Here is an 18544-nt window from a genome sequence, read left to right on the forward strand (position 1 = left end):
CTGATAGACTGAAAATGTGCTTGTGTGCTTCACAGTGTTAAACAAAGGTATTTATGTTAAGAAGATAAAACATAGGAATTGTGTATTGTCTTGGCACAGGCAGGTATCTAATCTACTGAGCCAAGCGCCTGTCATTATCACTCTGCCTTTAAGTTAGTTACTCTAAAAGTTTTAATCACACTGACTTTTGTAAGCTCACCCTCGATGACATTCTTCAAATAGTCCCTTTTGGGGTATGTGTCGAACTGCAGCTTTATTACATCATGACCCCCAACAAAACCCTCCACTTGTACCCCCCACTTATCGGCTCTAGTCACTGAAGGCAAAGCCTGGGAAAATTATACAAACAGCCACAAATATTTAAAACCCGCATTGTCCATGTGGACTTACACTGCTCTCAGAGCTACAGGCATTTCTCTTTTCAGTTTCATTCTTTCATGAGTCCAAGACGTGCTAATTAATTGGAATTTTCCAGGAGCTTTATCATCTTAACAAAAAACCTTATTCCTTCATGTTAAGGAGGGTCTAGCTACCTTCCAAATGGCTGCACAGTGTGAATGTGAATAAGAGGCAGAATAAAAGCCCCCAATTCAATGAGTCATTCCTGGACAGACTCCTTCAGTTCCTGCCACTCGCCTCAGTCATGCTGCTCCCTGTACACAGGGACTGGCATGTTGGCCATAGCGTATCTGCAGGGCATTAGTGTCAAAATTCCAAAACTGGCTGTCCCTCAAATAGAAAAAAATCTAAACACAGCTTTAACTCTATTTATTTCTTTGTCCTTAAATGTCAAGTACTGTACACCTACAGTATATACTTAAATTCAGAGAAAAACAAATCATTTCCTGGTCATATGCACATATTGCATTACAGTACTCCTTAATACCCTGCCTAGCTGCAGGGGTAGTCACAGTGTCCAGCTCCACTGTTACACTATAGAAACGTTAACCACCACTGGGCACCAGCCCACCACACTCCTCAACATGTCATCTTCTTTAAAGTGTCTGACTTACATTGAGGACCAACGGAAACTTACAGGTTCTTTTATTTTTTCCAGTCAATTGTTCCAGTCTTTTGCTCAGAAATACAAAATGTATTCTATTATTCTACTTTTTAACTGAAAAACCAAATCATACAAATCTGTGTTTAAGTGAATAATCACTAAGTACTTCATATAACAATGGAAATGTGGTTTTAAGCAGCCTGTTGACTACAGAAATAGGTAATGATGATTTCCTGCAAAAGAACCAGAATGGCTGCAAGACTCTCACTGAGGGTAAGGCAGAGGGATCAGAAGGCGAGAGAGATGCAGTGAAGTTGATCATCGGATTTGATTGGTAGGTTGACGTGGCTTTCTTCCTCTCCATGATACTCATTTATCTGCTGTGGTTACTGGGGATAATCGAGGGATGTTTCTACTGAGAAGAGTGTAACAGTGCAGTTGAGAGTTGTGACCGAGAGAGAGTGCCTTGATTGCTTTTTCGCTTACTGTAATGGTATTGTAATGGAGTGGCTTAGGCCAGACATCTCTATTGATGTGACTTTTATGAATATTTCTTTGTGCATGAGAAAAAGGTTCTAGTTGTACATTTAAGCAGAAGTGTGGATATCAAAGAATTCGTTTTCTTTGGGCTGAGCTGATACAGTAGCTGCAGCAAGAACAGCAGATAATGCTTGCCTGGAGCCTTGAAAAAAAGGTTTTCTGGAGAATTGCAAAGCTTTGATTTGCAAAGCTGGTGATAGAATTTCCCCCAAAAAAAACATGGGAAAAAAAAGAGAAAAGGTACTTTATAATACAAATATGCTTTATTCTTGAGTGAAATATATGCAATTCTGTTATTATTTCAAATAGTCACAGATTTATGCAAACATAAACCTACTAAATCTTTCACTATATTTTTGTCCACATTATGTACCAGAGTACATAATGGGGGGTCACAATGACATTAATATACAATTTCTGAATCCTGAAATTCAGCTTTTATTTCATGTAAAATGTTTTTGAAAATGTGTGGAATTAGGTGGGTGGGAGAAGATGAGAAAACATGTTCTTCTCTGAGGAAAATCCTTGCTGTGATCAAGTTGTGTGCATCAAATTCATGCTGTTATGTTATGAGAAAGACAAATTGACTCAGATTCTATTTCAGTACAATTAACACGTCAGCCTATCAGTCAGGATCAGGAACGTATTTCGATAGCAACTGCTAAAACTCCTAGTAATAACTGCATGCAAAATTCACACAGAACAGTCCAACATTTTAAGACAACTAAGGTACTGTATAGCTGATTCAATAAATATGTACTTTACACATTGCAATGTTTGTTTTAAGTTCTAATACACTCTGAAAGATATGTTGCATTTTCCTTGCAAAAATACCTTCCAAAAGTATAAATAGTGCATTTTAAATTAATTTGAAATGCTTTCATCCCTAAAATCATAGAATTGTGCCCTGTGATGGACCGGTGTGTTATCCAGGACGTATCTCGCCTTGTGCCCATTGCTTGCTGGAATAGGCTCTGGCTCTCCATGACCCTGTATTAGATAAGGTGGTTAGAAAATGGATGGATGATATATCAACTTGGTCTTAAGTATTTTAAGTATTGTAGTTTTTCTCCAAAATATTTCAAAAGCTATACTGTGCTTCACACAATATACTGTACAATATACACACTATAGAAACTGCTGAGTAAGGTTCTCTAGAAAGTCCACTACACTCAATGCAACCCAAGATAAGGTCCGATCCCCCAGGATACTGTATCTTGCCTGACATTAGGATCTGCCCAGAGAAAGAGGCAAGGCTGGGCCCAAACCATAATCCAATGAAAATCATAAATTGTAATTATATTTTTCTGTTCTGTTCAGTCATAATTCTGTCAGTTGGAAATCTGAGCTCTCAGACCACCAGCACCAAGGGAGGGTAATTATCCATTTTGAGAAACAATGCTAAAACACTATGCAACACTATGTAAAGCAGACAGAGGGATATAACACACAGCACCATACCAGTTAGAACCCTGGCTGCCTCAGGACCCACTCCTTAAAAGTCTGCCATTGAAGGAAATTCTTGAATTCTGGGCAGTTCTGTGAGAACGGAACCCAAACTCATTCAATGGCAGACATATTGTAAGGGCCAGATTAGATTTCAACCCAGCAATTGCTAATTCCAAACCCAGAGATTGCTTTCCTTCCATCAAGCAGATACCCACTACGCAAGATGATGCCACAGGTCTCTGTGGAGAACGAGGACTCTCAAGTATGTCTGAATCTCCCTATTTTTGATACTAGAATGGACTGTGAGAGTGAGAATCCCTAAGGTGCCTCACACATCTGGCCTTCAAATGCAGACACTATACTGATATAACCAGAAAATTGTTTCATGTCAAAGAAATTAAATCACCACTGTTTAATACAGGAACAACACCATTTTTTCCAGACCTGGATTAGCCTCTGCGTCTGTGCGCACCACCATCATGGAACTCTGACTGAAAATTTACTGACTGAAAGAGAATTTTCAGCCATTTTCACTCAGGAGGAATGGTGTTCCCAGAGAGCTGCTTTCTGAACATTAAAACCCTGAGGAAACTGACAGATATGTCATGTTTCACTCCACAGCCGAATGTACAGTACCTGTCTTGTTTCTTGTACACACATAGTGTAGAAATTAACAACCCAGGACGATGATGTGACACTTGAACAAACTCTTTATTTTTTTACCTATAACTCTGAACCCGTTAGCTCCTAAAATCACCATGGCCTGTTACCCTGAGCAACCGTTATTCCCGCTCAGCCCTCCACCAATCAACATGCAGTTTCACTGCTGACACACACAAGTATTACAGTACCAAGACCCCTTTGGACCCAACTATGGTCTGTATGATTAAATGTTTAAACGGTAAAAAAAAGTGTTTTTGATATCTCATTTCATTATGTGCTTCACATTCTTCTTCTTCAAATTTACACTTTGAATTTGTACACATCCAGTTTTGAGAGGCTCTAGAGGATTTTATATGAATGCAGCATGGAGAATATTGTTGCTCATAATAGTTAAAGCTGCAAAATCAGGTAAACTTTCCAACACATAAGAGTAAAGATTCAATAACCTTTAAGAACATAATAACAGCTACAAATGACAGGCCATCTGGCCCTTCTAGCCTGTTGAGTAGTTAGTATCTAACCAATCCACAGATTTCTTGAACGATTTCCCTGTTATGTTAACTTTTAAGTTTTGGTTTAATATCTTGGTGATGGAATATTTTCTGACGAGACACAGCACTTTGAACAAAAAGACAAACTATAAAATGGTGAACTAGGCCTAGGGGACAATTTTTTTTAGCACACACTGTCTGGTGTTCTTGTATTCTGATATGATCCTAATCCTCCTTGACATAATTGAAGTTCAAATATCTGAAAGCAAAGTGAAGGTACTAAATGACAAGTAGAGGGGTCAGAGCAATTAATGAAACAATAGTCCTAAACTCAAATCTCTAATCTGGCAGGAATGTTGGAGTTGATCAAAGTCAGCTGCATACACTATGACCTGCCTGAGTCTGAAGGGCAGCCCAAGATATTTTTAACACCTGAATTTGTTACAGGTAGAACAAAACGATTCACACACATACACACAGTATTATATTGATCTCTTAGAAAATTAAATTCTTGCAAATTTAGGTCTGAAATGAGTTGAAACTGCTCCGTAACACAATCAGCTGCACAGACTTTTTTTCCAAGACTATCTTCACCTTTCTAGCTGTCAGGTCAGGAAAAACAAGAACTCTTGTCTGTTTGAACGAAAAAGATTATGTATTGTCAAGGTGCCAGAATAATTTTATTGAGACAAATCTTTCAAAGCAGAATTGAAACCAGAAACCTATCTAAAGGCTCTAAAGTGTCAGAACTAGCTCAATTCAGAAGGCAAAAAGGAGGCATGTTTTCTCTGCATGCTGAGGTGAAGGTGTACGGACTGCATCTGTAGTAAAATTTCATAAATAAAAATCTTGCAGGGTTTTATAAGGAACTGCTTATGGCAGTAGTATCCTTATTTAGTCACTTCAAAAACCCCACATATGGGGATAAAACCGTTAAACAAGTGAACTCGTGTTATGTAGAACTGTGATTACAAATTGTTTCAGAGACGTGAGCAAACGAGTAGCCACAACAGCATTCTAAGTTTCCGTTTCTCACATGCTCTTTTTCTATTCAACTCCAAGGAACCGGCAACTCTAAACAACAAATCTGCTTACATTCTTACGTTTTAGCATCTTAAAAGTCCAGAACCGAAAAAAAGCCTTCCAGAAACGTACTGCCATATTTGTTTTCCCACAGGGATTTGGCGTTGAGCAGTTGACACAACCTGCTGAGTGGCAAAGCTGTAAGAGTACTGCTGCTGCAATTAACTCACTTTCTCCCCTCCGCAAGACCCCCCCCCCCCCCCACCTGTTTTCCTGGAGCCCTGATGCAGAACCAGCTCCAGCCCCTGAACATACCGTCTCATTACTTACTGGCTTTGGCTCTCCTTCCCCCTCAGCGGTACAGTAAGTAGCAGTGGTCTGTAACAAACTTCCGTCACTCCTCCTAAAACACTGCTTCCCGAGCGCAAAGAAGCAGAAGCATGGGGAAGCACAATTCACCCAAAACCAGCCTTCTGAAAAATTATGGATGGGGGAAAAAAACTTTACTCAATAAACAACAAAAAGGCCAAGTACAGGGCTAGACCGACAGATTGAAAGAAGCCATTGTGGGTACTGAAGACAAATTTACTTGTAAACCAACCATTATTATAGAGATGTGCATTTAATTCACCCTCCATCTTCACAAAAGGTATTGCTTAGAGGAACAATTTAACAAACATGAAATAAAATGAAAATTATACGTCTGCATTATTGAAGATTCAAAAATGTCCATCCGAATGGCAGAAGCCACAATAACATGTATACTGCATTGCTAGAAAGATGTAAATTAATTTATGATTTAGACCAGTACTACTACTACTACTACTACTACTACTACTACTACTACTACTACTACTACTACTACTACTACTACTACTACTAATAGTACAGAATTTAAAGATTGGGACTGTAGCAGTTCAATTTAAAACAGAAATAAAATACACTCAGCTTGCTTTTTTATTACTTTATATATTCAATGTGATTCACAAACAAAAAGTCGATTGATGAGTTAAAACTCTTATGGCTAAAAAATCATTTTAGTATTGAAGTACTGCTGATCTACATGCCTTTGATGAAGACAGCTATACAGTTGAGTCCACAGAACATTTTGAAAGAATATCAATCACTCAGTGAGTCTTTTTTAATTGCAGCTTACTCCTCAGACTGTGATAAGAGCAACACCTGCCTGTTGATTTGACAGAGTTTTCTGTTCTTTAGGATTCTATAATTACAACTGACATGACTTCAGGCATGATTCAGGTTTCCCCAACCTGAAAAAAACTACTGAATACAATTGGGAGAAAACAAACCAGTTTTTCTTATATTACGCATCACATTAACAAAGTGTCAGAGTGTTTCTAAGTGTAAGTAAAAGTACAAGAGCTCAGACGAACATATAATTCAAAATGAAGCCAAAACGTACCAGGAAGTATGAATATGCTCTTTAAAAATTAAGAGTCAGTAATTAAGACACACATAAAATGCACCTTCACCTGTCCTTTACACTAGGATGAATGAGTGTGCTTTACAATTGCTTATGGCATGTTGAATTTTGGACATTGCTGTTGCTACAAATTCTTTGCGGCAAAGATATTTTGAAAATATAAATGCAACTGTTCTCCAAAACCAATTGTGTGTGTTACTGCAAGTTCATGGTAATGTTTAACTAGGACAGAGGCCTTCAAAACTGTTCGGGCTTGCCTTTTCTTCTTATAAAGCAACAACAGTACTGTTGTACTATTTTCTACCCCATTAATTCATACAAACTTATGAATATGGACACAATCAGCTGAAAAACTATTCATTATTCCATGAGGGGATGAACAGATTTGATTTTGTTATTCCAAAAAAGCATTAACATGCAATTGTACCAACACAAGAGACAATAATGACAACAATAGTCTTCATATAAAATTTTCCTCATAATTCTGAATCTATTTCTGTTTGTGTTTTGTTTTATGTCCTTAAATCCTGTGAAAAGGACAAGTTTTATTTAAGTCTTTATTTGAGTCGTATTTATTTATTTGATTCTTTTTACCAAAATGAAGAAGGGTTTCAACAAACTAACTAATTTTTGGGGTAGCCTACTTTAAAACACAATACGTAGCCCCAACCAAATGATAGCCCAAATCACTGCTATAACTGGATGTCAAAACTTTTTAAATGCTGCCTCCTGGACAAAAAGCCAGCAACCCAACTGCCAGGAAATCCATGAAAATAAAAGGAGGTGCACTTGTTTGAAATTAATATACTGTGTTCATTTTGAGTTGAATTTTAGTTGGCTTATAATTCAGGAATGGTAAAAGTTCAACTTTTCTGGTTCTTGGAGGTAAGAAGTGCCACTTATGTTTATAATCACTGCTCTTTTAAAGTGACAGCAGAGAACCAATTTGCATAACACTGAGTTACACTGCCTCACAGAAATGATTAAATCACCTTTTTTCCTCCACAACATCTAGCAAAGAACCCACTCTCAGACTTTACGAAGAGCAAAGGCAAAAACAGGGACTATGCCTCTCAAACTTCCCAGATCACATGGGTCACTACAACCTGTTGCCTGAACGGATCTTAGACAGCTCTCTATATGACTGTAGGGAACTCTTCTGGTCAGGGGATCACCCAGGTTTTAGGACACTGGCATGAGTTACCCAGTCATGCTGTCAAAGCCAATACCCTACATCCTTTCAAGAAAAATACAGATAAAATCTTCAGACAATCAACAAACTACCAAACACGCTAGATTCAGCCAATGTGTTCAGCCAATGTGTTTGCAATAATCCTCCCCCATTCCATGGTCTGATGATGAACAGACTAGGTGCTCACCTAATGTTTAGATGAGCTGAATAGACTGAATGGTTTCATCATGTTTGGAACCTTTCTGCTTTTTAAAATCTTACTTTCCACAAATATTACCAGGCTAATTTATAAAAGATTACCATGCTATGTCAAATAAACACAGAGGGAAATGTATCAAAGCAGTAAAAGCAGGTTAAAGACATAGCAAAAGTGTAAAAACATAAAGAAAATTTCCCGCAACAAAGTTTCAGGAGAGTATCACTAACATGTCCACTGTTGTATCACTATCCTTCACATTACTCCTTTAATTTCACAACATAATGGGTCTTCTGGGCCTTTATTTTCCTAGAGCTAGAAGGTTTTTCTAGAAGGTAGGGCTCTTCCAAACCCTTGTCAAAACCATCATCTCCAACCTTGATGAAGGTTGTGGTAAGTCTGCATATAAATTTACTGCCTGATCATTACTCACAAAAGGTTTTTGAATTCCTTTTAAAAAAAAATGAAATATGTGATGGGACTGATAATTCTCCTTTGCTTCAAGTTCAATATTTCTAATTTATTCCTTAACATGCTGTATCAAGGTCATATTTAGCTTTATAGACTGCGTCCCCATTTCTTGAAAAGCAAAATGTTTGTAAAGTCCCCAAGGAGAATTAAACACACCAATCCACATCATATGCCAGACCTTTTGTTTCCATTATCTTGTGTGAGCTGGGCTCTCCCTGACCACATGTGGATAGGTTAAACCCATCTTTTCTAACAGCAACATTACAGTGTACCTGTCAGTGCCATTGCACACATTTGAGCTAACATTACCCTCTGTACACTGTGGCTGACAACACCCCTATTGGACTTCCTGTGTTTCACCTGCTCAGCACATCTGGATCTCAGTGCCAGCGCAGTGGCTGACCGGTTGGACAGTACCTTTGCGGTTAGAGCTGTGAAAGCAGGTTCCAGTGTCCTGTGTGTTTGGAGGTAAAGGCTGTCCTGGGGGCTGCTGAACACTGAACACCGGCTTCCCACTGGTCACCACCTGCCTCCCTGGGCTCAAGGTGGGGAGGTGAACAGGACTCTCTCTCATGCCAGCTTGAGGAACTGTGGCTGAATGAGGCCCGCAGCTCAGCGGCACCTTGCCTTGGACGCTGCTGGAAGTGTTCCCATTGGCCGGGCTGGGAGTGGCTCTGCTGGAGGGGGAGCAGGGAGTACCAGCCTGGACCCTGATAGGGGGGATGTGCTGTCCGCTGACCCTGCCAGGCCCATGTGGCACACTGGACGCGGGGAAGTTGATGCTGCATGTTCTTCCATTCATTTTTTTCTATGAGAACATCTGTGTGCAACACAACCCACAACTCAAAACATCATCTCTCTCTCTTCACTCAGCTGGCCGGATCTTTAATGACCTGTTGAAAGAGAAGGAGTCAATCAGCAATGGAGAAATAAACTCTTCTCAATTTGAAGTGTAGCTTGGCATGGCATTGCAAATTAAAACTCTGGAAGTATTGTCATGTTACAAAGTTTAAATTGTGCAAATGGGCAAAAGTAGAGAGAACAGTTTATATTAAATTACCTTCTGCTTCTGATGCTTGCCTGTGCAAAAAACATATCGTGTGGAACAAGCTTGAAATTATCAGTGCACACATGAAGCTGCACCCCATCAAACCCAAACTTTAGCAAGTCCCTTTGCAATGGGAGTTTGAACTTTTTCACTACAAGAAAAAAATAGATAAAACTGTCCAAGTCTGACCTAATTACTTTAGCCTTCTTAAATCTGTGCAGCTGAAGGCAGGACTGGGAGGACACACGATTCTGCATAAAGGTGTATGTTTTGAAGAAAATCTAATCTGACTGCCCAGAATGCTGCAGCATGAGACTGGTCTAATGAACAAGACTTCACTTACTTCTTGCTACACTGTGGGTAGGAAAGAAGACATGACACTATTCCACAAGAAAGAGGAGGTTTCTGCCAGGTATTTGCTGAACAAAATCCAAAACAGGTTAGGGCTACCTAAAATGACCTACTCCCTGTTAGATGCTTTTCATACCCAAGTCATTTGACAATACTTCATATTAACATCCGAGAAACTATGCTAAGATGGACGTGGTCAGTACTGGGATGAAGGTCAAGGACAGACAGGTTCCTTTTTACAAATGCTGGTGAGGCAGCACTTGGTGGTGCTCTTCAATCTGGGCCAGAATTTCCAAACCATTGGTCCAGTATAATGACAGGGGAGGTGCTGTGCTTCTGATGAGATGTTAAACTGAGATCCTGAGTACTACTCAAGATCCTCTGGGACTGTTTGGAAGAGTAGAGGCATGATGTGTTGTCCACTCTGGGCTTGAACATTTGTCCTCTTTGATGTTTCCCCTAAATTAATTCAGTAAAGCAATGTTTCACTTTGTCCACCTGATGTACAGAAGGGCTGCTGTGTGTCGCACAGGTGGCTGGGGGATAAAGTGAGCCCACTACACTAAATGAAATCCCATGGCATCCTTTAGGGTCAAAATTGCTACTTGAAAGTTATTATTAACTTAAAACTGCAAGTATTTTCAAGACGAATATATAGATTGAAATGTCATACTGAGAGAAGAGAAGAAATAAGAATCATGACCAACATCAAGTCAATTCCATATTCCTTGGACAAGTCTCTCTTTACTGCATTAACTGCCTCCCTAGTTAATGTTTCCAGATAACTAAGTTTCCATTTTGTACCAAGAGAAGATGCTGGGAATTCTCTTTGTTTGGTGAGCTGTGACTAGCATTAAAGGTGCCATGGTAACATACTTCAACGGTGGACACTTGCTGACCATTAATATGGTGCTGGGCAGCTTTAGGAAAAGCAGAATAAAGAAAAGAACATGAAGGGAGTCAGAGCAAAGTTAAACATTTACAAAATCAATAAATAAGGATCCTATCTCAAAAACAATGCATTGAAGAAAACTGCACTAAGAGGCTAATAGCACTCTTTATCTAGAGAAATATACATTGAAGCTGGGAAATTAGCTGGGACACTAATATACAGTAAGGCTGTGGTGTTGTACTGTATATCTGAGGTGGTGTGGACAAGACAAGCACAGGACATGTCCTGATTCTGTTGGTATCTGTTGCTGAAGTGGGCTCCCCTGAACAAATAACAACGTGAGATTCTTGGACCCACAAATTACAAACTGCTAGTCAGTAGATTTAACCTCTTCTCATTTCTAGTCTTCTTTATTAAAGAGTATAGGCCATCCAAAGACATAGGAAAAACTGCTACTCCACACCACTGAAAATATAATCTAAAACCATATTCATATTATTGTCAACCTTTTGTGTATTTCAAGGTATACAACAAATATTTTCCAGCTAACTGCATATTTAACACTAAAATATGGTATTGAAACTCACGGATAATTAAAGGTGATGGAACTATTTCATTTACAGTTATTTTAGAGAAAACTATACAAAAGGATCCTCAAGGCAGAAAGATTTAGAATAAACATTTCTAACAGACTTGATAAAATAATGTGTAATCACACACAAAAAAATACTATTGTACAATATTTGTAATCAGACCTGCTCAGCACTGAGTAACTACAGTTACAGCATCGGCCTCAGTGGGCTGGGTTGGCCCTCGACCACCGCCCAGCCTCTTTTGCTGTATTCCTTCAAGAGTGTGCCCCCTAGTGTCTGAAAGCGAAATTAGCACGGCACAATCCCGGAATCAAACGTATTTTATTTTTACTTTTTCATTACTTTACGGATTTCAGTTTTAACACCTCTCCTGGAGTCCAGTCGTTTAGACACTCTTTCGCCCCTGTTGTCTCTTCTGCCCTCCTTTGCTTCATCATGTCTCTGCTCCCTCTCTCCATCTCTCACGCCTGAAGATGGCCCAACACCGAACTGTTCTTTGTTTCTATTTCTCAGCCTGGAATTACCGTGTTCTTTTAATTTATATGAATCTATTTTAACATGTAATGATGCAATAACAAAGTCAGATAGTATCCGGTAAACTCTTCTTAAAACGAATTATTTCCCCACTACTTTAGAGAATGCCATAGAAAAAAGAAACAAATTGCTTAAAAAGGCCCTATAATATGCGAAAAGAAACAAAACATTTATATTTGGAGGTCACTGTGGGATGGTTGTGAAGTATAGGTGTCTGACTAACGAGATCTAATAGCTTCTTTAGGATTATATAAAGTATACTATTAACCCCAGTAAAACTTGGCATCTCAGCCAGTGAACCTGAGTACTCACCGGGACTCTCTGTTTCTTTCATCTGGCAATTTTAAAAACCCGTAACCATTAATTACTGTTGCGGTGCAATCTGGTCACACGACGCTTTAATGACTTTAAAGATTGAGTATTACCCTTATTGCGTTACTGATACTTCATACCGTATTAATCTACTCCATCCGTAGTCGTGGGTTGCTCTTTTATCGTGTCTGTCTTTAGCTTTATTTCAAACTGTTCTAAGATAAATGACACAACAAAAGATCAAAAGATACGCTCCAACCATTAGGGTACGCGCACAACTTGGCCACCCTACCTGCACGGTTTTTGAACTGCCTTTAAGTGCAAGAATCCATAACTATCGACTGTTAGTACATGTAGTCTACCACAATGTCAGTATACAAGCTGTAAATGAAATCTTATTCAAACTTCAGAAGTGAAACGGGTCGCCTAGACAAACTGCAGGGGAAACGATGTGACTTGGCGAGAGAACACCGTCATCGATCATGACTAGTTCACAAATTGCGTGATTTTAGCAGCCGTTTCCTGTGTCCTCTTGGTGTCTGCTGTTCCTCTCGTTGTTGACCTACTCTTATACGGAGTTTTGCCACAGCCGACCCCCGCACGAATTTGCCAACTTTACCTTTTCTAAACTCAGCAGGACGTTTTGTAACCGACAGTTGGAGCATTCCCTGCATTATAAATAAGTTTGAATAGCCTCCAATGGGACGTGGAAGTAGCCTAGGTACACAGTAGGAGTAATCTGAACTCCAGGGTCTGTTGCTCTGGTTTGTAGGCAGACCGGTCAGTGTGCGTGTATTCTGAGTGATGCGCAGATTTATAGGATGAAATAAGCTGCTCCCCACGGACAGCATAAACTGTCCGGTGCGCTGATTGTAACCGTGTTTGTTCAGATTCTGCCGAAGGTGGAAAAGAACAGTGTAATGTTAAATTAAAATCCAAGCGACGCAGATCCCACGGGTCTCCGAAACGAAAGACACATTTGATGCCCGAGACCGATAAAGCTAAACTACAGCATAATGTCGTTATTGATCAGTACATACCTTGAGAAATAACAGATTTAGCGGTTGCTTTGACATTTCGAGTAAATTTTTTTTGTTCCTGTAATGAGATACAATGAAAACTTATTAAATTCTACTTACCAGGTCAACATCGCTCCCAGAACAAAACTTAGAGCACTTTCATTTCAAACGCAGCGACAGAGTTGACTGGGCTGTTCCGCAGGCAGAGCGCGTACCTTTGCCTTGAGCAGAAGTTTGCCCGAAAGAAACGGATCAGCTAATCACATCACTTTGTGATGACATCACTGATGTGTAGGCTGTTGTCCGGACGGCCGCTAGTTCTTACAGTGTAATGTCGCGCTGAAAAGTCAGTTTGTAGCTTCGGTCTGGCACACTTCAGTCTGTGTGCGTGTTTGCTATGATCGCAGAGGGCGGGCAAATCAGTTACCTATTTGGTTGTGCAGTCGAGAAGGAAGAGAAGATAGGCAGTAGTTGTCCGGAGTGAAGTACTTCTTCACTTTTCCTAGCGGCTTAGATTTGTTGCAAGTGCGTACATTTTACAGCAATGAATTGTGGAGTGATCGTAATATTTTTGCTTTAGACTGACGCAGATGGTAATGAACTTTAGTTCAGTTATCTGGTGGCACCTGACGCGCTTTCAAACGCATATAAAAGCACCGGTATCGAATAATTATCGTAACACTCACCAGCACAAGCGGCTATTCAAATAATTGATGGATGTTCAAATAATTTTAATATGTATTCACCCCTGTTTCTCTAGGTCACAATTACACTACATACCAACGGTTCTATCTAATCATACTTGTCTGTTCACTATCTCAGTCTTTTCAAACTGATAACCTGAAAAAGATGAGGAGATTATAAACAGGTAAGTATGACTCAGGTGAATGGATGGTATTTTGTAAGTTTGTGAGTGACAGGTTTCACTTAGATGGAGACATGTAATCCATTTTAAAACATTGGGACCATGTTTGGGAAATACATTTGAGCACATGTCTGGGTGAATTAAATTAACAAATTAAATTGTATTCATAAGGTAAAGTACAGTTTTACAGTAGAGGAAGTAATGTTAAGCGAATACAATGCGATCATTTAGATCTCATTAAGACTTGAAATGCATTAATAATAAATCTTCTAAAATACTTTTTACGAAACTCACATTACAAGAAGCTTATTTCCACCTCATACCAAATTAAAGGCAAGCAATCCTGATTCTCAAAACCCTGTACCTCAAAGGCATGTCATGCACAAAGGTGGTAAAGGAGCTAAAAATCTTTAGTCTTACAAGATGAGTATGAGGGAACCTAATCCAAGTGTTCAGAATTCTGAAAGTGCTGAGAAAGATATTTGCAATGGATAATGGCTCAACCACAATACAAAAACTCAAGCGAAAGATTAATAGAATGTCATTTAAAACAGGAAAAGATGGGTCAATACAGAATCTGTACACTCCTGGGAGTGTGAACAGACGTTGTCTAGGGAAATATTTGGTTGTGCACTGTCTATCTAGTCATGATGAACTCCCTTTGACATTCTCACTTCATTCTGATATAGATATTCTTCCATTATCTGTTTCAGTGCAGAGTCATAATCTCCCAGGAATTGATATTACTGTTGTATTTCTTCAGATTGTGCCTGATCTTTGCATTGCTTTAGGTTTTTTAATTCTTCTGGAGTGCTTGCCTTGGCTAAGCTGGGAGAAGAGAACCTGTTTTGGGAGCCTGAATTCTGACAGCTGGAGAACAAGACGAGTTGGTGCATCTGTCCTCCCACATGATATGAAAAATCTTCCCCAGACAGCACTGCTGATAGGACACCGGTCATTTCAAGTGTCTCCTCTATACCATCCATGTTTCAGCCCTGTAGAGTAAAGAGATGATGACTACACGAAAGATCACCAGTTTGGTTTTATTGATCGTGATCAATGGCTGCTGGACTTCTTCATCAATACCAGCTTGATTTGAAAAATAACTCCCAAGGTGTGGATGTGTGTTCTTCAGGTGTCCATTGTGAACCCAGAGCATTGGCGCTGGAGCATGTGCAATTGGAGGTTGCTGAGGGAGAGTTCTGTCTCTTCCTCCCATAGGGCTCAGTATACTGTACATGAGTTGTCTAGTGACCTGTTTCTGTCAAGACACTTAATGCTGCATCGGCGGAGTTGGAGTTGAAGAGGAAATAAGAACAATAGGAATCATTTTGACTTGAGGAGGAGTGGCAAGGTGATACTGTAGTGGTTAGGGCTGCTGTCTTGCAGTGTTGGGACCCTGGGTTTAATTCCTGGGGATTTATCTGTGTGACATTTTATAAGTTTATTATTGACATATCATTAACACTTCATAAATCAGGCTACTGTGAATAAATGCTGAAAGGTCATACTGCATTTGCACAAAAAATCCGCCAGTATTTTGTCTCACAATTCTCAAAATCTCAAAAAGATCATCACAGGTTAAACATAAGTACTGTAAGTGAACAGTGGATGCAGATTTTAAAATACTTTAAATAAAATATTTCATCTGTTATGTCTGATCAGGATTACGTTGACATATTTAACTCAATGTCTGCAAAGTGCAGATGGAACTAAAAGGAAGTGTGCTGTACTTGGATAGATGCACAACTGTTAACTTTTGACTAATTCAGTTAATAAGAAACCAATCAGGTTTTAAGCAGGTCTGGAGAGACATTTCTGTAAGCAATTTAACTTGTCTTATCTTCACTGCATTTCTGTGTTTTTGTATCACTGCAAACTTATTCCTGTTTTTCAATGTTCTCTTCCGAACCCAAATGCTCTCTACAAGTCTGTGCTCTGACCCTCTTTACTTGCTCTTTATATGCTGCAATCCAAAAAGTATTATTTAATCGTAAAATAAATCAATAAAACACACAGCATAAAGGAGGTGTGGTTAAAAGAAACAAAATATAATAATGGTCCAGGCAGGTGGTACATGTATCATAGAGAGAGTGTGGGCCTGCCTTCATGTTTCAGTAGCAGAATTAAGTATTTCACAATAGGTAGTAAGGTCACTCTCCAATGGAACTCCTAGGATGCTCACAGCACTTGAAGTCAATAATGGCCACTTTCCAAAAGAAATCCACTTTCTGGAGCTGTGATTAGAGCCTTTCAGCAAATGCTCTGAATTATCAGGACACAGCTGAAGAATGTACTTAGACTTCCTCATTGCCTTTTCTTCTTCACATGTAGAGGTGTGAGAAAAAGCAGATCCAGGCAGAAGTTATTTTTATGGATCCCCTGGGTATCTTCAGCCTAAGAAAGGAACCAGAGCCTGCATTGTCAGTTTAATATTTAGCGGTTTGAATGGGGAGCTGCATCAGCGGGTGCTTTACAGGTAACAAATAGAAAGAAGAAACACACTGGTCCAGGTGTTGAGGCTTCTCCAGGTGTGGAACCTGTGTTGTGTTTCTTATTTCTACTTTTCAGCATGGCATTAATCTTTACATCTCCCCTTTGGACGCTACACAACCCTTTGACACACTGCATGTAACTTTGTTCTCAGCAGCTTCTGTCCAGCAAGAGGCGATAACTTTCGTGTGTTATCTTCTTTCAGCTGTCAAGAGCACTGGACAGACCAGTGTGTTTATTCAAGCACTGTAGGATGGTTGTGTAACCAAAGGTGTTAAGAGTGGCTTTTGAAACCAGAAGAACAGCAACTGAGATGGTTCCACTGTGAGTGTTGGAACACAAGAACAGGTCCAAATGTTCCAAATGCGAGCAGGTAGTTGATCCTAAGATTTCATCATGCCTTTTCATGCCACCATTCCTTTCTGGAAGAATCATAGGGATTCTTTGGGATGAAAAGCACTATATAATTGCAAAGACCTAATTCATTGCTATCCCAGTAAATTAATGAACTTGCAGGGAATATTCTGAGAAGCTGGGCCTGGGTGAGTGACAAACAGCAGATAGCTGGTAGTTTTTTATGCTGTGAAACCAGCCACTAAGCTGGGGAGGTTCAAATATAGATTTAGTCCAAATGCCTGCCTCATGTCCTGGCTGATCATGACCTATAACAAGACACTCAGAGACAGAAATAAGACTCTAGTCAGGTACCAGCTTGAGAGAGCAGAGGAGCACATACCTCTTAAGACAGCTGATGAAACAACAGTGCATTAAAAAGAGGGGGTGAGACTGACAGCATTTAATCTGAGCTCTACAGTCGGGGCTTGACACTAAATGGGTCTTTGTAGCATTTTGATTTCATGGCAAAAGGCATTTTAATCTTTTTCAATGACCACTTTAAAAGTTGCTGTATGTTTGACTCATTCAATCCTTTTCACCTTGTTTGGTACATTCATTGCAGAAAATACTGGGCTCTATGCCATTCTGTGGTTTGTGTTCTTCTTAAAGACTAGCTGTGCTTGAACTTTACACCACTAGCGATAAACTCTTTGGTTCTTATAGAAATAGTTAGATAACATTTGTTCTTGCAGCATGTGGTGAAACAGAATGACCTAGGAGGATTGTATGTCTGGCATGCTCAGAGATGAGTTGGTTACTTGCCTGCAGAGGAGGAGAAACAATGTGTGTGCGTATGTTTCCAGTAAGGCCATGCCTCACCACTGCTGAGTCAGCTTTTTAAAGGGACAATCAATGGCATTCTTATTGTCAGTCCTTAATGAGTAAGTAATTTCAAGCCAGTGTGCATCCTATAAAAACGAAGATAGAATCTTAAACAATGTGTGCACAAGAGTTTCTATTGTCAACCTGGGTTCTCGTATGCAACATGCAGTTGATTTTAGCATTAGGGTTGGGGTTTCTACAGTGAGAGCTAAGAACAAAGGTCAGAATATTGAAATAGTATTAGTATGTAGCCAACTGTCACAAAAGGGGATATCAAGAATATTTGACCATCTAAACCTGTTTTGAATGTTCAGGTATCCATTAATACAGGGGGACCTATTCAAAAACATGTTAAATGATACCTGTGGAATGTTTTTAATGCCATTGCCAGTCATCACTTTCAGTAAGTCCCCGTGTTTAAAAACTAATCAGCATGAGCTTAAAGCAAGAAGATAGAGGAAACAAATGAAATGCTTATACTGTGCTCTGTACCTAATGTCCTGTCAAAATATTAGACAGGAGTATGTTCCAATGGATTTGCCTATCTAGTCCAAAGTATTGATAACTGCTCTATCTTCTGTAGTAACTCTAATTATCTGTGCACCTGCTGTGATCAAGAGCTGGAAGATGAAGACTGATCAGTATTAGTTAATTCCCATGCAAGGTAATTAGGTCTGCAATGTTTAATGTCTTTCAGTTCAAGAGAAACTTTAATCACAGGGTCCTGGTGAGATAGTGACCCAAAGA

The 18544-nt window shown here is 39.5% G+C and overlaps 1 protein-coding gene across 1 annotated transcript in view; it reads right to left on the minus strand.

Annotated features, from left to right (window-relative positions):
- Positions 1–13624, minus strand: part of glis3 (GLIS family zinc finger 3) — an 82901-nt gene extending 69277 nt beyond the window's left edge. Inside the window, exons 1-2 of the mRNA XM_088628596.1 lie at positions 13342–13624; positions 8890–9365 (exon numbers count right to left, since the gene is read on the minus strand). Coding sequence (XP_088484722.1) covers positions 8890–9274 — 385 coding nt within the window. The 5' untranslated portion in view covers positions 9275–9365; positions 13342–13624. The remainder of the gene's footprint in view (positions 1–8889; positions 9366–13341) is intronic.
- Between the last annotated feature and the right edge of the window lie 4920 nt (positions 13625–18544).

This window comes from Lepisosteus platostomus, chromosome 4, assembly GCF_059453375.1.
Source record: "Lepisosteus platostomus isolate fLepPlt1 chromosome 4, fLepPlt1.hap1, whole genome shotgun sequence".
NCBI classification, from domain to species: Eukaryota; Metazoa; Chordata; class Actinopteri; order Semionotiformes; family Lepisosteidae; genus Lepisosteus; species Lepisosteus platostomus.